This window comes from Heterodontus francisci, chromosome 5 (genome assembly GCF_036365525.1).
Source record: "Heterodontus francisci isolate sHetFra1 chromosome 5, sHetFra1.hap1, whole genome shotgun sequence".
In the NCBI taxonomy this organism is placed as follows: Eukaryota; Metazoa; Chordata; class Chondrichthyes; order Heterodontiformes; family Heterodontidae; genus Heterodontus; species Heterodontus francisci.
This window is the reverse complement of record NC_090375.1, coordinates 59,481,459-59,507,423: the sequence shown is the minus strand read 5'-3', so window position 1 is coordinate 59,507,423 and position 25,965 is coordinate 59,481,459. Positions and strand designations below refer to the sequence as shown.

The following is a 25,965-nucleotide window of genomic DNA, read 5'->3' as shown; positions in this document are numbered from 1 at the left end:
CCCTCGCTGCCCCTCTCCTGCACTCTGTGCCATGCAGTGCTCTGGTTTCCGGCTATTGTCAGCCACAGTCTATCGGGCTCCGTCTCGTTCCTGCCAAAACTCAGTACTTCACTCTCTAACCCGGCAGACCCACTCTTTCCCTCCTTCTCTCTTTGATTTTCCTAGTTACAGTGATGGAAAAACCCCATCCCATTCACTCCTATTGTACACCATCCCAATGGACCCAAGCCCCTTCCCTTTAACTCCCACTGTGCATAATCCCAATGGAACCAAGCCCTTTCCCATTCACTTCCACTGTACGTATTCCTAATAGACCAAACCCCTTCTCATTTCTAGATCTGCACCATCTATGATGCAGGCAACTGCCTAGGACATCGCTGGCTTTTACATCACAGGCATCGCAATTATACATGCGGGAAGTGCACCAAACTCAGCCAAGGAGATATTAGGTCAGATGACTAAAGGCTTGGTCAAAGAGGTAGGTTTTAAGGAGTGTCCTAAAGGACGAAAGTGAGGTAGAAAGGTGGAGAAGTGACTGGAGGAAATTCCAGAGCTTAGGTCCTAGGCAACTGAAGGCATGGCCACCAATGGTGGAGCGATTAAAATCGGGGACGCTCAAGAGGCCAGAATCAGATGAAGGCTTGAAGGGTTGTGGGGCTGGAGGAGATTACAGTGATAGGGAGGGGTGAGGCCATGGATACATTTGAAAACAAGGATGAGAATTTTAAAATCAAGACATTGCTTAAATGAGAGCCAATGCAAGCACAGGGGTAATAGGGGAAAGGGACTTGGTGTGAGTTAAGACATGGGCAGCAGAGTTTTGGATGACCTCAAATTTACAGAGGGCAGCATGTGGGAGACCAGCCAGGACTGCGTTGGAATAGTCAAGTCTAGAAGTAGCAAAGGCATGAATGAGTGTTTCAGCAGCAGATAAGCTCAGACAGGGGGAAAGTCGATCAATGTTACAGAGGTAGAAATAGACCATCTTCGTGACATGATGATGTAACGAATATGTGGTCTGAAGCTTATCTTGAGGTTAAATATGACACCAAAGTTGTGAATAGATGGGTTTATTCTCAGACTGTTGCCTGGGAGAGGGATGGAGTCAATAGCTAGGGAACAAAGTTTGGAGCGGGGACTGAAACAATGGCTTCAGTCTGCTCAATAATTAATTGGAGGAAATTTATGCTCATCCAGTACTGGATGTTGGATAAGCAGTCTGATAATTCAGCAACAGTGTAGGAGTCGAGAGAGGTCATGATGAAGTAGCGCTGGGTGTCGCCAGTGAACATGTGAACTCCAACACTGTGCTTTTAGATCATGTCGCTAAGGGCCAGCATGTAGATGAGAACTAGGAGGGGACCAAGGATCCTTGGGGGACACCAGAGGTAATGGTGCGGGAGCAGGAAGAGAAACCATTGCCAGTGATACTCTAGATACGATTAGATAGATAACAATGGAACCAGGTGAGAGCAGTCCCACCCAGCTGGACAACAGTGGAGAGGCATTGGAGGAGGATGATGTGGTCAACTGTGTCAAAACCTGAAGACAGGTCAAGAAGTTTACCTTTGACACAGTCACATAGGATGTCATTGGTGACTTTGTTGAGAGCTGTTTTGGTACTGTGGCAGGGGCATAAACCTGATTCATAGAGTCATAGAGTTATACAGCACAGAAACAGGCCCTTCGGCCCATCGTGTCTGTGCTGGCCATCAAGCACCTAACTATTCTAATCCCATTTTCCAGCACTTGGCCTGTATCCTTGTACGCTATGGCGTTTCATGTGCTCATCTAAACACTTCTTAAATGTTGTGAGGGTTCCTGCCTCTACCACCTCTTCAGTCAGTGCATTCCAGATTCCAACCACCCTCTCGGTGACAATTGTTTTCCTTAAATCCCCTCTAAAACTCCTGCCCCTTACCTTAAATCTATGCCCCCTGGTTATTGACCCCACCACTAAGGGAAAAAGTTTCTTCCTATCTAACCTATCAATGCCCCTCATAATTTTGTATACCTCAATCATGTCCCCCCTCAGCCTGCTCTGCTTTAAGGAAAATAACCAAACATGGAGTTCCTGGAAGAATGGACACAGATTTGGGAGGCAACAATATGTTCAAGGACTTTGGAAAGGAAAGGGAGGTTAGAGACAGGCTGGTAGTTTGCAAGGACGGTGGAGACAAGGGTTGTTCTTTTGCAGAGAGGGTGATGACAGCAGATTTGAAGGAAAGAGGGACAACACCTGAAGAGAGAGACCATTAACAATATCGGCTAACATGGGGATCAGGAGGGAACTTTTGGGTGGTCAGCAGTTTAGTGGAAATAGGATCAAGGCAGCAGGAGGTAGGTCACATGGACAAGATGAGCTCGGAGAGGGCATGAGGGGAGATAGGAGTGAAACTAGAGAAAGATGCTTGCCCTGTGTTTCCTGAATTGGAGCTCAGAGGCTCAGGCTGCGGGACTGGGAGCGTGGGGGTGGAATCAGGCCTTGCACATCAAAGGCACCGAGAACCAAACCAAGCTTAAGCACAGGAAACCTAGCCCCCAGGGCCCCAAATAAAAAACGCCCCTTTAAAGCAACACATGCCTCTGCTCAAGTTACAGTAAAACAGCTGCTGAAAAAAAATGACTTGTATTAATATATAAACAAAATTTATAATTAAGTACACTTTAGTGTTTGTGTGGGTTAAGGAAGTGAGTTTTAAATATATTAAAAATACATTAAACATTTACAAGCTTTCATGTCAACTTTTGTCAATTATAAATTCCATATTTTACTTTTTTGTTATTTTCAATGTTGGGATGTGCACATTGCTGGCAGGGCTGAATTGTTTGCCTATCCCTTGTTGCTCAGTTTTGGCACAATTGGGTGACTTACTAGGCTACTTAAGAGGCCAGTTAAGAGCCATCCACATTGATGTGGGACTAGACTGGCCAGACTGGGTAAGGCCACTTTTACTGATACCAGCTTTTTAGTTCCAGATTTTTAGAACTGAATTGATATTCTCAAACTTTCATGATGGGAGATGAACTCACAGTTCTATGGATTATTAGTCAAGTCACATGATGAGTAATACATTTATAGTTGTGTATGTAGATGTTGGGTGAGAAGAGTATTAGATATGGCTGTTCTGCCTTCCATGGTCAAATAGCCTTCTGATACCCACTGGCTGTAGGCTCACATGTAAAGAATGTCTCATCTGAAAGACGACACTTTCGACAGTGCAGCACACCCTCAGTATGGCACTGGAGTGTTAGCTAGATTATGTTCTTAAATCTCTCAGAGTGGGACTTGCATACATGACCTTCTGATTTGAAGGCTGAAGTGTTACCAACAGAGCTAAGACAGATAAGAGCAAAAAAGCCATGGTTCAGGTCACACCTGAGTTAAAATCAAAAGCATTGAGGTCTTCTAGGTAGTTATAGAGCTCTTCCAATGATCCAACTCATGAAAAGCAGTTAATAGCTGAATGATATTAGACAAGGTAGGCCCAATCGATCTCCAGTCTGCATTGAGTTGGGGAGCGGTGATGGAGGGACAATTGGCTTCACTCCACCTTGTGGTAAGGAAAGTCATCCAGGGATCCCACTCCAGATGGTGTTTATTTTAAGACAACTTCACCCATGTCACAGCTTGTATCTGCAAACAGCAACCAATATAAAAAAAAGACAGTTCAAGAGAAATCTGAAATAAAAGTACACAGTAAGTCTGACAGGTTAGCATTTTTGGGATTGTTCTGCTCTAGTCAACCCAAACAATAACCAGCCTTTCTCTAGCTATCCCAATGGGTAAAGGCACTGTCTGCTTAGGTATAAACCCACACAGACGAGGGAGGCCCTTGGTTTGAGTTATGGCCTGCTCTGCAACTGTTGAAAATGGATTAGAAAGGAATCAACCAGCCTGGGGTCTCACTCTCGACCTCTATCCAGTAACATAGGAACAGAAGTAGGCCATTTGGTCCTTCGAGTCTTCCATTAGATCATAAAAGCAAAATACTGCAGATGCTGGAAATCTGAAATAAAAACAGAAAGTGCTAAAATTACTCAGCAGCTCAGACAGCATCTGTGGAGAGAGAAGCAAAGTTAACGGTTGAGGTCTGTGACCTTTAATCAGAACTGGCAAAGATTAGGAAAGAATTAGGTTTTAAGCAAGTGAAGGGGGAGGGGTGGGGGTGATTTGGTGGGGAACAGAACAAAAGGGAAAGTGTGAACATTTTGACAATTTCCAGTTTCTTGGCCATAACTGCCTCCTCTTCACTATGAACGTCCAATCTCACTACACCTCCATCCTCCACCAGGACAGTCTGAGGGCCCTCCACTTCTTCCTTGAACAGAGGCCCAACCAATCCCCATCCACCACCACCCTCCTCCGCCTGGCTGAACCTGTTCTTACATTCAACAACTTCTCCTTCAACTCCACGCACTTCCATCAAATAAAAGGTGTTGCTATGGATACCCGCATGGGTCCGAGTTATACCTGTCTTTTTGTGGGATATGTCGAACATTCCTTGTTCCAGTCCTACTTAGACCCCCTCCCCCAACTCTTTTTCTGGTAACTGATGATTGTATCAGTGCCGTTTCCTGCTCTCGCCCCGAACTGGAAAACTTTATCAACTTTGCTTTCAATTTCCACACTTCTCTCACCTTTATATGGTCATTTTGACATTTCCCTTCCCTTCCTCGTGTCTCTGTCTCCCTCTCTGGGGATAGGCTGTCTACTAATATTCTTTAAGCCCACCGACTCCCACAGCTACCTCGACTACACTTCCTCACACCCTGTTTCCTGTAAGGACTCCATCCCATTCTCCCAGTTTTTCCGTCTCCGACGCATCTGTTCTAATGATGCACCCTTCCACAACAGCACTTCTGACATGTCATCCTTTTTCCTCAACTGAGGATGTCCCCCTACTGTAGCTGACAGGGCCCTCAACCATGTCCGACCTATTTCCCGCACTTCTGCCCTCACCCCTTCCTCTCCCTCCCAGAACCGCAACAGGGTTCCCCTTGTCCTCACTTTCCACCCACCAGCCTCCACATCCTCCGCCATTTCTGCCACCTCCAGCATGATGCCACCACCAAACACATCTTCCCCTCCTCTCCCCTGTCAGCATTCCGAAGGGATTGTTCCCTCCGCGATACCCTGGTCCACTCCGCCATCACTTCTGGCACCTTGTTCCCTTCCCACGGCACCTTCCCCTGCAATCGCAGGAGGTGTAATACCTGCCCTTTTACCTCCTCTCTCCTCACCATCCAAGGCCCCAAACACTCCTTCCAGGTGAAGCAGTGATTTACTTGTACTTTCTTCAATTTAGTATACTGTATTTGCTGCTCACAATGTGGTCGCCTCTACACTGGGGAGACCAAACACAGATTGGGTGACCGCTTTGTGGAACACCTCCGCTCAGTCCGAAAGTATGACCCCGAGCTTCCAGTTGCATGCCATTTCAACACCTCCCCCCCACTCCCCCTCCCCGCCCTGCTTGCATGCCCACATTTCTGTCCTTGGCCTGCTCCAGTGTTCCAGTGAATATCAATGCCAGCTCAAGGAGCAGCACCTGTTCTATTGATTAGGCACTCTAAAGCCTTGCAGACTCAGCCTTGATTTCAACAATTTCAGAGCATGATTGGGCTTTTTTATATTTTTCCATTTTAAAAATTATTTTATTTTGTTTTATTTTTTAACCATGTGCCTGTTTTTCATGTAGACAGAGCTGCTCATTACTCTGCCATTAACACTCTCTCTGGACTAATACTTTGTCTTTCACCACAAGCATTAACACGCTCTTTGCCTTTGTCCCATGACAGCTTTGTTATTTAATCTCTCCTGCCCTCTGCCTTATCACACACCTTTCCTTTTGTTCTCTTCCCCCCCTCTAACCTTTGCCAGTTCTGATGAAAAGTCACAGATCTGAAAAGCTAACTCTGCTTCTCTTACCACAGATGCTGCCAGACCAGCTGAGTATTTCCAGCACTTTCTGTTTTTATTCCATTAGATCATGGCTGATTTGTACCCCAACTCCATTTAGCTCCATCTGCCTTGATACGCTCATCTAACAAAATCTATTGATCTCAGTCTTGAAAATATATATTGTCCCAGCAGCCATAGCCTTTTGGGGAAGAGAGTTCAAGATTTCCATGATGCTTTGTGTGAAAAAGTGCTTCCGGATTTCACTCCTTAATGGCTTGGCTTTAATTGTAAGATAATGTCCTCTTGCGCTGATTCCTCTACCAGATGAAGTGGTTTCTACATTTCTACCCTACTGAGTCCTACAACTCTGCTGGAACACGTGCTGATGCTGGGTGAGGATAAGATTGGAGTTGGCTGTGGTGGACCTCAGACTACTGCCATGCTCATGTCTGAAGTGACGCAGGGCAACCTAACCTGACCGAACACCATTGTGGGAGCACCATTACCACACAGACTTCAGTGATTCAAGGAGAAGGCCCACCCCATCTTCTCAAGGGCAACTAGGAGATGGACAATTAATGCCATCCTTGCCAGTGACAATCGTCTCATGAGAATACATTTTAATATACTCGACAGCCATTGAACTGCACCCTGGAGAACTTAACCCCAGAAAGTCAGTAGCTCCTGGAGAGGAGGGGAGAGAAAAATAGATAAACTGAATGCAGGAGGATTTAAAACATTTCTAATTGTGGGCAAGAAAACTTTTCTATTCCTTTAGATTTTACTTGGCTCAGTTGGTACAACTCTTGTCTTGGAGTCAGCAAGCGTGGTCCAAGCCTCACTCCAAAGACTTGTGAACATAATCTAAGCTAACACTTCAGTGCTATACTGAGGGTGTGTTGCACTGTCGGAGATGCCATCTTCCGGATGAGACATTAAATTGCCCTCTCGGGTGGGTGTAAATGATCCCCTGACAGTATTTGAAGAACAGAGGGGTTCTCCTGGTGTGGTGGCCCAAATTCCTCCCTTAACCTACACCATTAATAGAGATTAACTGGTTCTTTAATCACTTTTGCTGTTTGTGGGATCTTGCGATACACAAATTGGTTGCTTTGTTTCTCTACATAATATCACCGAAAGCAATTCAAAAGTAATTTGTTGATTGAGGATGTGAAAGGTGCTTGTGAATGTACGTCATGTCTTTCATTTCACCCGCTTCCAGTTTTCATGGGCTTACATAATACAACAAAACTGTTTGATACTTTAAAGCTTTATCAGTTAAACATCTGAAAATTGCTTGTGCGGTATGGCTTTAAGAATCCAGGTTCTGGTGCAGGGTTATTATCTCCAGGGGAGTTTTAATACAGCAGCTCGCAGCCAATCATAATGAAAGTATGTCCCCCCCCCCCCCCCCCCCCCACCACGTGGGGTAGAGTTTTTCCTCCCTCCTCTCTGGGTTTTTTTTTCATGAGAAAGTAATTGGAAAGTAGTGAAATGATTGAGTGAATCGCTGAGAGAGCCAGAGAGGAGGAAAATTTGGGAGAAAGGAGAGAAACAGGAGACAACGGGACAGAAAAACAAAGGAAAGCAGAGAAGAAACAGGGTGTAACAGTGAGTGCAAGAGTTTCACCGTCTGGGATTCAGTGTCTGCCCCGGGTGCGGGGGCTGTTTGAGGGTCTGCCCCGGGTGCGGGGGCTGTTTGAGGGTCTGCCCCGGGTGCGGGGGCTGTTTGAGGGTCTGCCCGGGTGCGGGGGCTGTTTGAGGGTCTGCCCCTGGGGCTGTTACTTGCGATCTCAGCTCCGCTCCGTTTTCACTCTGCCCGGCTCATTGAGCAGATCCCGGGAGAGTTCGGTCCCGGGATAAATGTGTGTGAGACTTGTTTCTGTTACTCACTATCAGTGATATTTCAGTTATAAACCCTGTCTCTGTCCTCAGGCTGGGTTGTTTCGGAGCGGTCCCGAATCAAACTAGGACTGGAGATTGTTCCAAACTAAACCAGGACTGGGAACTGGAAACGGAGCTGAACCGAAATAAAGCGAACACTGAAATCTGAATCGAAGCCACCGAGGCTGGAAGCTGAGTAAGAACAGGATGCGGCTCCTAGTTTACTTGCTCTTCCTGTCCAAGGTATGTGGGGCAATGTGGCAGACCGGCGGTGGGAGATCACAGTCAACTGCTTTATTTTAATAGTTCATAACATGTTAACGCGTGCGAGGAAAAAGAATGAGGACTTGCATTTCACAACCTCCAAACCTCCCAAAGCCCTTTACAGTCTAAGTACTTTTGAAGTAGATTTATTGTTCTAGTCTTGTAAATGTGGCTGTCCATTTGCACACAGCAAGATCCCACAAACAGCACTGAGATAGTGATCAGCTCATCTGTTTTTTAGGTGGTTGAGGGAGAACATGCAAGAAACAAAGGGAAGCCTGGTTAGGGACCAGAGTCTGAGAGCTGCTGAATGGAAGGCAAAGGCTTGTGATTTGCCCTGGGGCCCCGACCCCGTGTTCATTCCACATCTTACCAGGACGTTCTATTAGACCAATTAGAATTTTTGCTGATATCTTGCGCTGTGATTGACCAGCAAGATCCCAGGTTCCATTCCTGGTTTGTTGACTCTGCTGGGGAGTTAGTAAAGGTTTTCTTTGAATTCATTCTTGCAATGATTTTTTTCCTTGTAAAGGTAGCCTTTTCTTGAACTGTTGGTAGCAGGTTTGATACAACTGACTGTTTTACTCAGACACTTCGGAGGGCAGTCAATAGACAAAGGGGGCTGGTGTGGGACTGGAGTCATGTAGGTCAGACTGGGCAAGGACAGCAGGTTTCCTTCTCTAAAGGATGTTAGCGGACCAACTGGGTACTTACAACAATCTGACAACCTCAGTCACTTTTCTGTTACCAGTTGTTTGTGTAAACTGAACTCAATTCTCAAACTGCCATGGTGAGGTTTGAACTTGTCTTCTCTGAACTATCAGTCACCATGTTTGCATTACTACTCCAGGCACCACTATTGATCTTAGTGCTTCTGGAGTGTAGGGGAGAATCAACTTGGTTGCTAATCCCTGCTCATTATTGATCAACCACCACCCCCCCGCCCCACTCTTGCTGGCAAGTACAAGCCTGTGGGTATTGGGATCTGGCTGCTCTGCGATAGCTTCTGTGGTCGAACAGCCTGTCAATACTTACTACTTAGTCATGCATGGGAAAGGTGGGTGCTTGGTTTCTGTAGAATTGTATTTCGAATGTGTCACTGCCATCAGGGGAGGAAATTTAACGGGGAGAAGCTGGCAGGGAGAGTAATCAAAAAATCCTCCTTGAGAGGCCATGACTTCTCTCAATGGTTTCCTGAGCTTGTGTAAAATGGATGAATGATTTATTTTTCACTAATTAGTTTCAATGAGTATTTTTTAAATGTTTCCATAAGTGGTTTAGTTCTACAATGGAGAGTGTGAAATTCCTGAACCGCTGACACAGAGCCTTTCCTCGGCCTGATGCAATGGAACTCCAATGATGCTCAAACTCTGCTCCCAGATTCTCATTATTAAGCTGCCTTTCCTGCTGACTGTCCCCAGGGTGTGGTTCCACACGCACCCTCTGATACCTTGTCTGGGTGGCCATTCTTTGTGTGGGAGTCTAGGCAGGCTATTCAACCACCTATGTCATCAACTTCATATCCAATCGAGGTCCTTAACACTACAACCATACTTTGCATTTGATGGTATGTGTTATTGAACAGAGATTAGGAATAGGAATCCTCGATCCTTAGCTGAGTGTTGCTGAGGCCAATGATAGCTCACCCTAATGCGGAGATCTGCCAATTCAGGATTTGATTTGGAGACTTTGTGATAGCACTCTCACTGGAGTCAGAATGTTGAGGGTTCAAGCCCCATTCTAGAGATGAGCACATAATCTAAGGCTAACACTTCAATGCAGTGCTGAGGGAAAGCTTCACTGTCATGTGTGCTGTCTTTCAGATGAGAGATCAAACCGAGGCCCAGTCTGTTCTTTCAGGTGTATGTAAAAGATTCCATGGCACTGTTGGAAGAAAAGGAGGGGAATTCTCCTCACTATCTTAGTCAACCAACATCAGTAAAACTGATTATCTTGCCATTTATCTCCTCCCTGTTTGTGGGAGCATGCGTGCAAATTGCTTACCACAATTCCTACATTACAACAGTGATTATACTTCAAAGCCCTTCATTGACTCTAAAGTGCATTGAGATGTTCTGAGGTTGTGAAAGGTGCTATATAAATGCAAGTTCTTCTTGTCTTCCTTTTTCCACTAGCTAGTGGAATGCTATGGTCTGATTACAGGGTTTCCAGAAAGCGTTTAAACAAGGAGGCGTTTGAGTGCAATGAATCCTTTCAATAACGGTGATGAAATCAGTTTTCACCAGTAATTTGTAATAAGCTTGCAATGAATTAGTAAGCTTTATTTGCCTTACCGTTGAAGACCAATTTCATCCCCTATCACTAAGTTCATTCCAAGTTATTGCACTTGCCAATTAGTCCCACTCCCTCGCTCTTTGCCCCATCACCCTGCAGTTTTTCCCTTTCAGGAAAATATCTAATTCCCTTGTTACAATTGAAGCTGCCACCACCACTCTTTTTTTTTTTAGGCAGTGCATTCCCGATCATAACAGCTGATTGTATTTAAAAAAAAAAAATCATTTCACCATCCATGAACAGAATGCTAATCTGCAATGAGTCCTGCTCCTAATTCTGATCGCTATTCCCTCTCTCATTCCTGGGCCAGAGGACTTTCCAATGAGGTCACTGGAAAGGGATCAGGAATGGAAGTCTTTCCTGACCTTTTGCCACTGCCTCTTTTCTTCTCCCTCCCAGCCTGAGGGCACTGAAGCCAGTGGTTTGATCCAATTCCTGCCTTGCCTGAGTTCAGCTGACAGATATAAGACTGGGCAACCAACCCTTGGAGTTTCCTGCTCAGTACAGCATCAGATGGAGCCTTTACCCATGGACGAGGCTGGATAAATAGCAGCTTTATCTGCCAGGTGTTATTTTTCATGCCTCGAGGCCAGGAGTGGTTCCACCTCTTCACAGCTGTGCAACTGAAACCCATGTAATGCAAGAATTTCAAGACCACCATCTTTCAGAACCAGGCCTGTCATTTTGATTTAACAGAATGTGCTGTGTTGACACTTAATATTTTTCTGCTCTGTAGCAGAGCCCCAGTAAACGGCTCACATTAGTTCCTGTACAAACAGTTGCAGCTCTGCCAGCCCCATCCCCTGCACCCCCGCCCCCCCCCCCCCCTTCCCCCAGCTAGATAATCTTCAATTATTCATTCTTGGGATGTGGAACTTGATGAGGTTGGCATTTATTGCCCATCCCTAATTGCCCTTGAGGTGGTGGGGACCTGCTCCTTGAACCGCTGCAGTGTAGTGGTTTGATACAACTGAGTGACTTGCGAGGCCACTTCAGAGGGCAAGCCAGCTTGGTGTGGAGCTGGAGTCCTGTATATAGGCCAGACCAAATAAGGACAGCAGGTTTCCTTCGTTAAAGGATATTAGCGAACCAGTTGGATTTTTATGACCATTCAACAACAACATGGTCACTTTAACACTTTAAAAACTTTTTTTTAATTTCAGGAATTTTTAAAACTGAATCCAAATTCTCAAACTGCTGTGGTGGGATTTGAATTTATATTCTTTGGAATATTAGTTCAGGCCTCTTAATTATTAGTACAGTAACATAACCACCAAGCTAATATACCCCATAATGTACCAGCTGGTGTGGCATTGAAGGTTGCAGGTTTGATTGGCCAAAGTCAGTTGAGCTCAGTACCCCTATTCTACTTCAAGGGGAGGGAAAAGTCAAACCAGAGTTGCTGCTCCTCCTGATTTCTATCCAGTGACTCCTGGAAGATGGGCTCAGTAGTGCAGTATTAGTTTCCCCCACCCTCCCACAGTTGAATAGCTGCTTGGGACTCATTGCCTTGGATTGCACGTGAAGAATGAGAGCTTGGGTTAGGTACTGCAGAACTGCCTTGCAGACGTATGGAGCTGTGCCCCAGCAAGGGGCAATTATCAGAAGAAAATATCCATCCATCTCCTGTTCTGACACTTTGAAGAAAACACTCAGGTTTTATTTTGCCTTTTTTGTTTGTGGTTGTGTGTGGTGTTTTTGTTTGACCATCACCAGGATTTGAACCCTATTTGTATCTGAAAGAGAGGGGTGTGTGTATTTAAAAAAAAAAAAGGAATTTAATTAAATTTCCAATTGTTTATTTGCAGATCTAGCCATGACTCAGTGGGTAGCACTCTTGCCTCCAAATTAGAAGGTGGTGGATTCAAGTCTCACTCCAGGACTTGAATGCAAAAGTCCAGGCTGGTACTCCAGTGCAGTGCTGAGGGAGTGCTGTGCTTTTGGAGGTGCCATCTTTCAGATGAGATGTTGAATGAAGGCCCTGTCTGCCCCCTTGGGTGGACGTAAACTATCCCATGGCATTAATTTGAAGAAGAGCAGGATAGTTTTTTAAATTCTTTCATTGGATGAGGGTGTCACTGGCAAGACCAGCATTTGTTGCCCAACCCTAATTGCCCTTGATATCTGAGTGACTTGTTAGGCCATTTCAGAGGGCAGTTCAGAGTCAGCCACATTGCTGTGGGTCTGTAGTCACGGGTAGGCCAGACCAGGTAAGGAAGGCAGATTTCCTTCCCTCAAGGACATTAGTGCACCAGATGGGTTTTTATGACAATCGATGGCATCATTACTGAGAGTAGCTTTCAATCCCAGATTTTTATTAATTGAATTTAAATTCCACCACCGCCATAGTGAGATTTAAACTCATGTCACATTACCACTGTGCCATCATCTCCCCTGGTGTCCAGGCCAATATTTATCCCTCAATCAACATCACAAAAACTGATTGTGGTCATTATCACATTGCTGTTTGTGGGAGCTTGCTGTGTGCAAATTGGCTGCTGTATCCTACATTACTACAGTGACTACACTTTAAAAGTACTTCATTGGCAGTAAAGCACTTTGAGATACCCAGTGGTCATGAAAGGTGCTATATAAATGCAAATTGTCCTCTTATTTTGTGAGGCTGTTGTACGCTTGGGTAGCAATGGACTGCCACAACTCTGCTCTCCCAGTCTCACCCAGATACAAGTCACATCTTCAGGAGAGGAATTAAAGCCCAGCTTGTGTTTGAGGTGGAGGGTGCAAGGGGTGGTGTGGGTTTACTGGCATAGAAGGGTTCTTGGTTCCTGACCTTAATGGGGGCCCAATGAAAGCTGAGTTATTCCTAGAAACATAGGAACAGGAAAAAGGCCATTTAGCCCCTGAGTTAACCACTGCATCTTAACTGGTCTGCCTCAGTAACCTCTTCACAAAGTCACAAGATAATTATGGATCAGGAAGGATATTTGACAGATCTTAACTCATGCGCTCGGAGCGATCCTACCCCAGCTCCGTCATTCTGTCTCATTGCAGCATCCAAATGCTTCTTAAATGATTCAAGGGTTTTTGCCTCCACTATTCTATCTGGAAATTTATTCCACATATTGATCACTTGTTTGATTAGAGATACAGCACTGAAACAGGCCCTTCGGCCCACCGAGTCTGTGCCGAACATCAACCACCCATTTATACTAATCCTACACTAATCCCATATTCCTACCAAACATCCCCACCTGTCCCTATATTTCCCTACCACCTACCTATACTAGTGACAATTTATAATGGCCAATTTACCTATCAACCTGCAAGTCTTTTGGCTTGTGGGAGGAAACCGGAGCACCCGGAGAAAACCCACGCAGACACAGGGAGAACTTGCAAACTCCACACAGGCAGTACCCGGAATCGAACCCGGGTCCCTGGAGCTGTGAGGCTGCAGTGCTAACCACTGTATGCAGAATCATCTGCCATCAGTCATAAAATTACCTATTACTAGTTTGAATCTCCATCCCTTGTTCTACTCCCGAGTTTAATTAAAAGTAATATTCTGGATTTTTTCCATCTTCCTAACTATCTTATATCCCTCAATAAGATCCCTCCTTCCCCGGGCAAGTCTTTCCAGTCTTTCCTCATAATTCAGGCCCCTGACATTGGGGACCAGCCTTGTAGCTATCCTCTATGCTGCCTGCAGTGTTCAAATGTTCTCTTGTTGCGTGGTGATCAGAACTGACCCAGAGCTCTGCACAGTTGTCATTATTGGTGACAGTCTATATTGCCTTGTGTATGTAGTTTAACATCCTATGCATTCAATGAATCTTGCAGCAGAGTGTTTGAAGTGAATAGTAGAGTTGCATTTAAGGCTAGATCAGCATAGGAGGGAGAAGGGAATAGAGAGTTATGCTGATTTCGAGTTAGATGAGGAAAGACTGGAGGAGGCTCGAGTGGAGCATAAATGCTGGCATGGACTGGGTGACCTGTTTCTGTGCTGTATAGCCTAACTTGCTGGAGTTTTTTGATGAGGTAACAGAGGGATAATGAGGGTAATGCTGTTGATGTGGTGTACATGGACTTTCAAAAGGCATTTGATACAGTGCCACTCAACAGACGTGTTTCTGTTCTCCTATGCAGGTTGGCATTCACAGGTGACTGCAGCCACTGAGGGATATCCATCTGCCTCTGAGGAGGCGGATCACTGAGGATGCACCATTACATGACACTCCATCTTCCACCAGTGCAGATACTTTTACCTCGGTGGGCATTAGAATCAGGGTCACAAGCTGGTGAGAGCACTGCACACGAGTCAGAGCAGCTGGATGAAGCTGAGGCCTCTGACAATCAGAGGACTGTGGTTGGCTCGGCCCATGCTGAGCCCCAGGCTGATCATGAGCCTCTGGTGTTGACAGTATAGGGCATGTTGGAGTTGTAGGGAGAAGTAAAGCAACATCTGGCAGAGGCCATGAGCAGACAATGGAGCCCATCCATGCCATGACTCCGAGAGGTTGCTGACTCTGATTGTGAGTCAGATTCCACAGATGTGTGATGACTGCACACCAACGGCTTGACCATGAATTCAACTCTACAGTGGCAAGGCAAGAGAAGGACCAGGAGCCTGGATGCTTCTCCCACTCCTCGTTCTTCTCTGGTGAGCAGGGAGTTCCAGCAAGCCTTGAAGGGAGGAGGAGAGACTGCCCTCCACTTCTGGGGGCTCCCCTCGGAGTCCTCTGAGTGTGGAAGTCAGCTCCTCAGCCCCTCTGCCAGTGAGCCCAGCCCCAGCAGCTGAGATGCCTGAGGAGAGTCCTGCACCTGTACAGGAAACCCTCAGGCAGCCAGGGCATTCCAGGCCTCGGGCACCCAGGGTACGGTCGCCAAAGTCATCTCAGACCAAGGGGCATCCTGATCAGTCTACCACCAGCACAGCTGATAGCACAGGGTTCACACTGTGTGGGAGGATTAAGAAAAGCACCTATCCACAATTGGGGATTCACGGGTGTTGCAAATGTAATTAAACGTTCTTTTGTGCCAATCATTAGCCATCATTGTGTGCATGTTCCATCATACCTTGTGTGGGCTTTGACCCTACCCCTTAGTGCAGAGAAAATGTGACCACAGCCCTCTATCATGGCAATGTAACTGCAGAACTCATTAACATGTGTTCTCCCATGGGCACTAGCGCACATTGCAGCTGGTTGGCATTCAGGGAACACAGATGGAAAGGAGGCAGCAGATGCATGGGAACACCACCACCTGCAAGTTCCCCTCCAAGCCACACACCATCCTGACTTGGAACTGTATCAATATTCCTTCACTGTCACTGGGTCAAAATCCTGGAACTCCCTTCCTAACAGCACTGGGTATATCTACACCCTAAGGACTGCAGCAGTTCAAGAAGACTTCACCACTACCTTCTCGAGGGCAATTAGGGGTGGGCAGTAAATGCTGGCCTAGTCAGTAACGCCCACATCCCATGAACGCATAAATTAAACATGCATGAAGGTGAGTCTTTGTTGGATTTCCCCATGAGTGGACATCAGGGTGGCTGAAAGCAGGTCATTTATGTGGTTGTCTCTTGCCTCTTTTGTGCGTTGCTCAACATTTCTAGTCTCCATCACCATGTTCACATCATCATCCATTGCTGGTTGCCCCTGTCTCACCTCTGCATCCTCCTCGTCGGAGAATGATTGTCGCTCAGGCATATCTTCCTCATGTAGGGCCTCCTCCCTCTAGTGCTGGATTGTGCAGACCGCCATAGTACACGAGATCCTCGCTGGGGCATACTACAGGGCTCCACCAGATCAATCAAGGCAGCGTAACCTCAACTTCAGCAGCCCATTGGCTTGCTCGATGGTAGCTCGAGTGGAGCCGTGGTAAGTGTTGCACCACTCTTCCACAGCATTGCAAGGGTTCCTCAAAGGCATCAGATGCCATGTCTTTAATAGGTACCCCTTGTCCTCAGAATCCACCCCTGAAGGCGAGCAGGTGTATTGAAACGCTGAGGCACCTGGGACTGTCGAAGTATGCAGGCGTCGTGGCTGCTTCCCAGGAAGTGGGCACACACCTGCAGGAAATTCTTTACATGGTCGCAGACTAGTTGAACATTGAATGGAAGCCCTTCCTGTTGAAGGCAGCTGGTTGGTCACTTGAAGCCTTGATGGCCACATGCGTGCAGTCTATTACACCTTGCACCTGTGGGACTCCAGCGAAGGCCCTGAAACCAATGGTCCTCTCTACTTCAGGGCCGGTCCGGTAGCGCCCAACAGTCACCAGCCCTCTTGAACAGGGCATTAGTCACTCCCTTCATGCAGCTGTTGGCTGTGGTCTGGGAGACCTCACACATGTCCCCAGTCGATCCCTGGAAAGATCCAGATGGGTAGAAGTTTAGTACTACGGTAATCTTCTGCGCCACTGGCATAGGGTTACCGCCAAATCCCAGAAGTCATAAATCGTCCTGCAGAAAGCTGTGTAGGTCAGTGATGCTGTCCTTGAAGAGCTATAGTCTTTGCTGACAGTGTCACTTGGACACTTGGAGGCAGTTGATGCGAGTCCTGTAGACCCCTCTGGTGTATGTGGAGCCCTCTTGGCCTGGTCAGCTGCTGCTGTTCTTGTCGCGGAGCTTCAGTGTCAAGTGCAGCTGCTCCTTGGGCCCACCTCCGTTGTAGGCACCTCAACACGCCAAGGGGGTCCAAAAATGCAGGGTGTATGAGACCCATGGCAGGTGACCTGGGTCCTTCAGATCACTTCAGATGCAGAGCCGATCCTGCCTTTGCAACTGTGCTTATCACTATTTGCTCAGTGGAATGCCTGATGTACTTCAGAACTCAAACTTACTGTTGGCCACCATCTTTTCCAGCAGTGTGAGCCACCACACACAGTAACAGCAGTTATGAAACCCAATAATGTCCACCCACAACAACCTAAACCCTTGCAGAGCCCCCAATAGACACAAGCCCCACTGCAGAGCCTACATCAGAGCGACAATGGCCTCAATCGCCACCCCCCCCCCCCCCCCCCCCCCCCCCACCAATTCCGCTTTGCTACAATGTCAGGAAACCTCCCCATCTTACCTCGGTGCCATCATCTTTTAACAGGCGCAAAGCTGAATGTGAATGAGTGCTGCATGCCATCCACAGTATTGTGGCCCAGTCATTAAAATGGAGATAATTACATTTAATTCATGTTAAACAGACATTCAGCAATTTAAAATAGGTTCCCATTGCGTCACGGCATCAATTCTGCCATGGTACTTCCCCGCCTCTGACAAAATCTGGAACCTATGTAACGAGGCGAATTTCTGGGTGGACGGCTCCGCTGTGATTCTCTGTTTCCCACGCCACGTACCCACCTTAAACGGCCGCACAAAATTCAGCCCGATGTGTGCATTCCTGTACCGACAGTTTAAATCAGGAAACACTTTTTCCGACAAAGGGTAGTAGAAATCTGGAACGCGCCCTCCCCCAAAAGGCTGTGATGCGGAGTGAATTGGAGCTTTCAAGACTTATATTAATGGATTTTGGTTAGGTAAAAGTACCAAGGGATTGGAGCAAAGGCAGGCAAATGGAGTTCAGGTACAGATCAGTTATGATCTAATTGAATGGTGGAATGGGCAGGAGGGCTGAATGTCCTACTCCTGTTCCTATGTTCCGTGTTGTGATGCCCCACATTGATGATGTGTGTTGGGATGTTTGGTTCCACTGTGTATTACGGATATATAGATGTGGGGCTTGCTCTTTGTGGCTACTGAAACCTTCACTCATTGACAAGTTTTTTTCATCTGTAATTTTAGTGGAGATGACCATGACCAAACTTTAAATTAACTGTGAAAGAGAGATGGGCAAAGGTCACGTGTCTGTCATTACCTGCACATCCTGTGTTGTAAAAGAGCGTTTATATTCTGATGACTTTGTTCTTCAGAGGAGTTGGATTTTCCACCATTCCTTTCCATCACCTGTGCCATTTAGTTGTGCCCAGTGTGCCCTTCACATTATTGTGCTGACTGTTGGGGTGGAATGACTAAATGAATCACTCTACGCCCAGATCCGATCCAACCGTCAACGAGTTTGTTTTACACCAGTGGGGCGCAGGCCTCTGGGCAGTCCAGGTACCTCTCCACTGAACAAAGGAAATCAACAGGTTTTGTACATTTACTGAGCCCATTCCCGGCTGGATACAATCCAATTGTAACATTTATTGATTACATTTACATACATTGCCAATAGGATTAATATTAGGCATCATGTGGGCAGCTCATGGTCAGTTCCTGACCAACTCATGATGTTCACCAGACACCTTATCAACTGTCCTTGAGCCCCCATAATGAATCTTTCTACTCAGTTCATCCTTGTCAGACCCACATCCCTGATTTCTTTGTGCAGCTAACAGTTATACAAAACAGCTGCCTATGCACTGATAGGAGAGGCCCTGCTAGGTCAGCCTAACTGTTTGCAGTAATATTCACAGGAATGTGGTTGAGCTAACCTTGCCCCACAATGCCTTGGGTAAATACTCCATTTTATAACAATATGTGGCTATGCTCCATCTCTTATCTGTAGCTGCATCGGCCACGACTACCCCCAACAATCCCCTCTTTCGGTAAAAGACTACCCCTAGTCCTATTAACCGACATACTCTGCTCATTTTGTCATCCCTATTCTAATACCGTCCGGTATTCCCTGCTCCTGCGTGCTGGCCAGTCACGCGATTTCAGGAATCCCAGTCATCTAGATCAAATCAATATGTCCCAAATTATCATGTCCCTTTTGAGGTTAGTTTCTTCCGTTGTTCCCTCACCAGAGCTTTGCCGCATTCCGCAGGGTGTATCGTCTGCATGATCTACAAGCCAATATCAATTGCACCCCCACCAACACGTGATATCCTAATCCATCGGTGAATGTTGACGTTCATCCCCCAATCCCATACTTTCTCCCACCAGCTTGGGTTTTGAAGTTCCCATTCAGTATCTTCTTTGAGGACCTTTTATTTTACTTCGCAATTGGTGGTAGAGCTTCACTGACTGACCTACCCTGTCCCTTAACTCCCTTAGCTCCTCTACTAGGTGTGGGATTGGGGCCTGCTCCGGTTCTTTATATTCCTGAAGATGATCATGGAACTGCATCAATGGTTTCCAGCTCCCGCTGTTGGATATAAACTAACCGGGCTTGTCCTATTGTAACTGGTCATTGAGGGGTGAAACAGAAGTCTGGGTAGGGTTTGGGGCAGAGTAAACCTCCATAGCGGTATGATATTTCAGTGGTGGACTGTCAGTACTTCCCTTTTTCCCTGGTAACCCGACCTTGCAAAGTGTCGGTTGGTGGGGACAATTTCCAGGACGCACCCTTTCGTGCGATTAAATCCACATTCATCTAATTCCCCCTGTCCCACCGGATGAGGGCACACTGTGATGCCACCTTGCTGCTTACGCCCAGTAAGGGAGACTCCATACAGAGCTTGGTTTTTTGTACCGCACGAGTCTCTGTCAGATAATATCGGAGGGAGGTATTGCCTTGTATAATGCCGATGTTCCCCAGCTGGTTTGGAAGTGTGGCCCGGTATCCGCAGTCACAATGGGAATCATAAGGACCATTCCTGTCCCAATGATATGGCTGACTTTGCAGTTGGGGACTACTGGATATACCCTGGTCAAACCCTTTAGGGTACTGTTGTCCAGTATTCCCCTGAGTTTAGGTAACTGGGCCAACTGTGAGCTATCGATCCAATCTGGTACCTCCCCCCCCTTCTCCCCACCTTTTGATCTGATCAAGGTTATGTCTAGTTTGTTCTACCATCCGCAGCCCATAAGCGTGACGCAATTGTTCCTGCCGAAGCTTTCCTGCGTCCTTGTGTTCTCTATCCATTAAGTGATTAATGGTCTTGGCATGGGCCTCCAGCACTGCTATCCCATCTAATTGTATTTCTATGGCTCTCTGTCCCAGACCAGTTTGATCTAATTGGGCCCCCTCAACTCGTGTCACAAGGTCTTTCATTATTCCTTTGAGCCGTTCCACCTTTTCATTCACCCCTTGTACATCTAATGAATTAATTAGGGAGGTTCCTGTATTAACTCCTGTGATGACGTCGTTCAAGATTTCCCTCTTGTGCCTATGAAATACACTACATCCCCTAAACCTGGTGGCTCCTGTGGCGTCAGCAGCTTGTCGCATTATAACAGTGGTTAACATACTGTACATATTTTTGGCCTGATCTGGACAATACTCCAGCATCCGGATGCCTGAGACATTGATCAGCACAGACACAATTTCATGTTTCACATTATCATACAGTTTCTTTCCCTCATTTAATAAAACAATTCCATTTCTGGGTCCCCTCGTTGTCTGTGGGCATTTTAATTCCCGTGGGGTTGTTGATAGGGCTGCGGGATGCGGAGTTGTTTTTGGGGGGAGCACGTGTAAAGTGACAGCGATGGCGTTTTTCCCCCTCCATCATACCCGCACACCACCACCCCTCTCTCATATATTTCTGGTACCCGGGATCCTGTTGGAGGGGCGCAGATAATTCCAAACACACACCCATCTGTTCTCTTCACCTGCCCCTTATATACACGGTTAATATGTGTGTCAGTGAAGCAGTGCACGCACACTCTTTCCCTCCCCAAGTACACATTGAGCCATGCATTGAAGTATGTCCTGTCCTTGCTCCCGTCTTTCCTCGCTGGGACGCACACCCCATCGGTCACATTTTCCAAAGCCCTGTAGTCCATGTGATTCCCTCCTGCACTTCTCTTTTCAGTCCATTGGGGGTCCAGTGGCAGGTCTTCATTCTCGGGTGTCTGCATCTGTCCCAGGTAGCAGCACGAAGGCCCACAGCCACTGCAGTCCCCTCATCCTGGCTGGTTGTTTCTGTAATTTAAGCAAAAGGTTCTGGTCGTCACCAGGGGTTAGATCTCGTCTGCATGGTTCCTTTCCTGTGTGGGCCGAACATGTCCTGAGTTGCAGTTGTTAATGTTATCCACTATATTCGTATAATTTCTATTTGTTTGAGGTCGCGCGCTTGCTCGTGTTGTGCTTGAACCTGACCCCTCTGGGCTCGTGCCTGGTCAGTTATCCATTTAAGAATGGTCTATGTCCCCACTGATATCATTATCCCTAGCCCCCCACAAACATTCTGTTCTCCAGTTTATTCCGCCAGTCCTGGTATCTATTGGTGTACTCAATGGTTTCCGTGATATGTCTTATCTCGGGATTCATCGTTGATCGTTTGTATTATTATAATTTCAGTTGGGACCAGTGTTTCTACTGGCCTTTCCCTTTCATATCAACGCAAGCGCAAGTATCACTGGTCATAATTATGTCCTATGCTCCGGCCCATTTCGGAGTGAACCCTGTCTGTTCCGGGGTAACTCATATTAAAACTCTATCTCCTACTTGGAGCGTCTGCTTGTTAAGTTTGATGTCTCCTTTGCATTCTAAGTCACGTATTGCTTGTTGATCCCTGTTTGTTACAATTTTTACACTTCCTACGGTTATCGTGCTTTGGGGCTTTGCATTCTGCGCGGTGGTGGCCTGGCTTATTACAGTTGAAACACGTCTCAGGCACCCCCTCTATCGCCACCACCTTGCTGGCCTCTGTGTCTAACGCAGCTATTTTTGCCTTTTGCTGGTTATCTACGGCTATTGCCCAGTGCTCTAAGTCATCGTAGTTGTTAGGAGTCACCAGTCCGGTTTTTAAGATTGCTTGATGTGCCGCGCTGAGGCCATCCTTATACATTTGTATAAAGGCGGCGTTCTGCCTAGTTGGGTTCACTATGCCACTATGTGCAACAAATGCCTGAAACTTTCGGGTGCCATAGTCGTGCGCGCTTTCCTCCTTGTTCTCTGTTACCCCCACCACTAGATTCCAATTGACTGGCACTAGTCCTAGGGCTGCTGTATCGTCAGCTTTAAACGTCACGAGGGCCTGCTCCTGCTCCTGCCTGGTGGCGGCCAGATTCGCACACCAAGTTCCATCTTGATGTAGCCGCCCCCAGTAGTTCTCGGGCAATTTAGTCCTGACCAATGCGGCTATGTCCCGGTTGTGGCATATGCGCATCTCCCTTAATTTCTGCCAAAATACCTCGTTCTGTCTGGCCTATAGGACAGGAAATTTGTCCAGTAATTCCAGCATATCACTAGGGGACGGGGAGGTGTATTGTCATGCGTAACTGTGCCAGTCTGCCGGGTTGGGTCAGCTGGCTGGGCTGACCAGCTTGGTGGGGGGGGGGAACAGCAAGGGTGTAATCGACCTTCACGGGGGCGGTTTTTACCGGCCCCACGGGTGCGTACTGGGGAGGCGGATCCCAACTCCTGTGGTTGTAATCCTCCTCTGGTGATCCCCAATCTACATCATTTTCCTCATTGATCGGGGCATTGGGTTGGTTTTCTAAAGCTGGCAGTACGATTCGTCTGGACATTACGGCAGCTTGTCTTTTGTTCTGTATAAATTGGTTTAACCATTTTGTTAGCTCGACATGGGCTCGAGGTATCAGAACCCAGGCTTTCTTGTCTTTATCCTTTTTCTCCTTTTGCCACTGTTCCCGTTGTTTTGCAGGAGGATCGTAGGGATTCCACTTGGACTTAATCATCTTATCGACAAGCTTCTTGTTCTTAGTTGCCAAATGGCACGTAAGGGACCCCTCCGGTCCCCACTCGAGCTATGCTTTTTCACTGGCCATGCTTGGGTAGGATTAGTACCGTTTAAAGTCTACTCTTGTATCCGCTTTTCCGTCCAGCGCTACTTGGAGTAAACCGTCACTTCGCCGACTGTCGGGTCACAAGTCCGTCATAATTCTTGTAACAAACATATGATAAAAATACTTTAAGCGATGCCCGGCAATGCTTCTTAATGAACTACCTACTACTGTTTGACAGCTGGTCAGACCCTTTTGTAGGTTCGGATATCTTAGTCGCTGACGTCACCCGGTCCCGGGATAATGAGTAAATATACTCACCCGGTCTTCCGTTGATGGTGGGTGATCCATGAGATCCTGCCGACTACACCAATTTTTGGGGTAGATTGACCAAATGAATCACTCGACACTCTGATCCGATCCAGCTGTCGGAGTTTGTTTTACACCGGTGGGGAACAGGCCTCTGGGCAGTCCAGGTACCTCTCCACTGAACAAAGGAAATCAACAGGTCTTGTACATTTACTAAGCCCATCCCGGCTGGATACAATCCAATCGTAACATTTATTGATTACAGACATTACATACATTGCCAATAGGATTAATATTAGGCATCATGTGGGTGCGTGATCAGCTCATGGTCAGTTCCTGACCAACTCATGATGTTCACCAGACGCCTTATCAACTGTCCTTGAGCCTCCATAATGAATCTTTCTACTCAGTTCATCCTTATCAGACCCACATCCCTGATTTCTTTGTGCAGCTAACAGTTATACAAAACAGCTGCCTATGCACTGATAGGAGAGGCCCTGCTAGGTCAGCCTAACTGTGTTTGCAGTAATATTCACAGGAATGTGATTGAGCTAACCTTGCCCCACAATGCCTTGGGTAAATACTCCATTTTATAACGATACGTGGCTATACTCCATCTCATATATGTAGCTGCGTTGGCCACGACTAGCCCCAACATGACCAACCCTGGTTCAATGAAGTGTGCAGGAGGGCATGCCAGGACCAGCACCAGCTTACCTCAAAATGCGGTGTCAACCAGGTGAAGCTACAACCCAGGACTACTTGCATGCCAAACTGCGTAAGCAGCATGCAGTAGACAGAGCTAAGCGATCCCATAAGCAACGGATCAGATCTAAGCTCTGCAGTCCTGCCATGTCCAGCTGTGAATGGTGGTGGACAATTAAACAACTAACTGGAGGAGGTGACGCCACAAATATTCCCATCCTCAATGATGAGGGAGCCCAGCACATCAGGGCAGAAGATGAGGCTGAAACATTTGCAACAATCTTCAGCCCGAAGTGCCGAGTTGATGATCCATCTCGGCCTCCTCCTGAAGTCCCCAGCATCATAGATGCCAGACTTCAGCCAATTCGATTCACTCTGCGTGATATCAAGAAATGACTGAAGGCACTGGAAACTGCAAAAGCTATGGGCCTTGACAATATTCCAGCAATAGTACTGAAGACTGTGCTCCAGAACTTGCCACGCCCCTAGCCAAGCTGTTCCAGTACAGCTACAACACTGGCATCTATCCTGCAATGTGGAAAAGTGCCCAGGTATGTCCTGGACACAAAAAAACAGGACAAGTCCAACCCGGCCAGTTACCGCTCCATCAGTCTACTCTCAAACATCAGTAAAGTGATGGAAGGTGTCATTAGTGCTATCAAGCAGCACTTACTTAGCAATAACCTGCTCAGTGACCCTCAGTTTGGGATCCGGCAGGGCAACTCCGCTCCTGACCTCATTACAGCCTTGGTTCAAATGTGGACAAAAGAGCTGAACTCGAGACGTGAGGTGAGAGTGACTACCCTTGACATCAAGGCCGCATTTGACCAAGTATGGCATCAAGGATCCCTAGCAAAACTGGAGTCAGTGGGAATCGGGCAAAGTGCTCCGCTGGTTGGAGTCGTACCTAACACAAAGGAAGATGGTTGTGGTTGTTGGAGGTCAATCATCTGAACTCCAGGACATTACTGCAGGGGTTTGTCAGGGTAGTGTCTTAGGCCCAACCATTTTCAGCTGCTTCATCAATGACCTTCCTTCAATCATAAAGTCAGAGGTGGGGATGTTTGCTGCTGATTGTGCAACATTCAGCACCATTTGCGACGCCTCAGATACTGAAGCAGTCCGTGTAGAAGTGCAGCAAGACCTGGACAATATCCAGGCTTGGGCTGAGAAGTGGCAAGTAACCTTTGTGCCACACAATGACCATCTCCAATAAGAGAGAATCGAACCATCTGCCATTGACATTCAATGGCATTACCATCACTGAATTCCCCCACTACCAACATCCTGGGGGTTACCATTGACCAGAAACAGAATTGGAGTAGCCATATAAATACTGGTGGCTACAAGAGCAGGTCAGAGGCTAGGAATCCTGAGGCGAGTAACTCGCCTCCTGACTCCCCAAATTCTGTCCACAAGGCACAAGTCAGAAGTGTGATGGAATACTCTCCACTTGCCTGGATGGGTGCAGCTCCAACAACACTCAAGCTCAACACCATCCAAGACAAAGCAGCCCTCCACCACCGACGCACAGTGGCAGCAGTGTGTATCATCTACAGGATGTACTGCAGCAACGCACTGAAGCTCCTTAGACAGCACCTGTCAAACCCGCGATCTCTACCACCTAGAAGGACAAGGGCAGCAAATGCATGGGAACACCAACACTTGCAAGTTCCCCTCCAAGCCACACACCATCCTGACTTGGAACTATATCGTCATTCCTTCACTGTTGCTGGGTCAAAATCCTGGAACTCTCTTCCTAACAGCACTGGGTGTACGTACCCCACATAGACTGCAGCGGTTCAAGAAGGCAGCTCATCACCACCTTCTCAAGGGCAATTAGAGATGGGCAATAAATGTTGGCCTGGCCAGTGATGCCCACATCACTGTACAGACCTTTAGTTAGGCCACACTTAGAATATGCTGTACAGTACTTTAGTTTGGCCACACTTAGAATATTGCGTGCAATTCTGGTCGCCACACTACCAGAAGGACGTGGAGGCTTTGGAGA

The 25,965-nt window shown here is 47.0% G+C and overlaps 1 protein-coding gene across 1 annotated transcript in view; it reads left to right on the top strand.

The window, feature by feature from the left end:
* The first annotated feature begins 7,368 nt into the window (after nucleotides 1-7,368).
* nradd (neurotrophin receptor associated death domain) overlaps nucleotides 7,369-25,965 on the top strand; it is a 40,847-nt gene continuing 22,250 nt past the window's right edge. Inside the window, exons 1-2 of the mRNA XM_068030811.1 lie at nucleotides 7,369-7,516; nucleotides 7,841-8,032. Coding sequence (XP_067886912.1) covers nucleotides 7,997-8,032 — 36 coding nt within the window. The 5' untranslated portion in view covers nucleotides 7,369-7,516; nucleotides 7,841-7,996. The remainder of the gene's footprint in view (nucleotides 7,517-7,840; nucleotides 8,033-25,965) is intronic.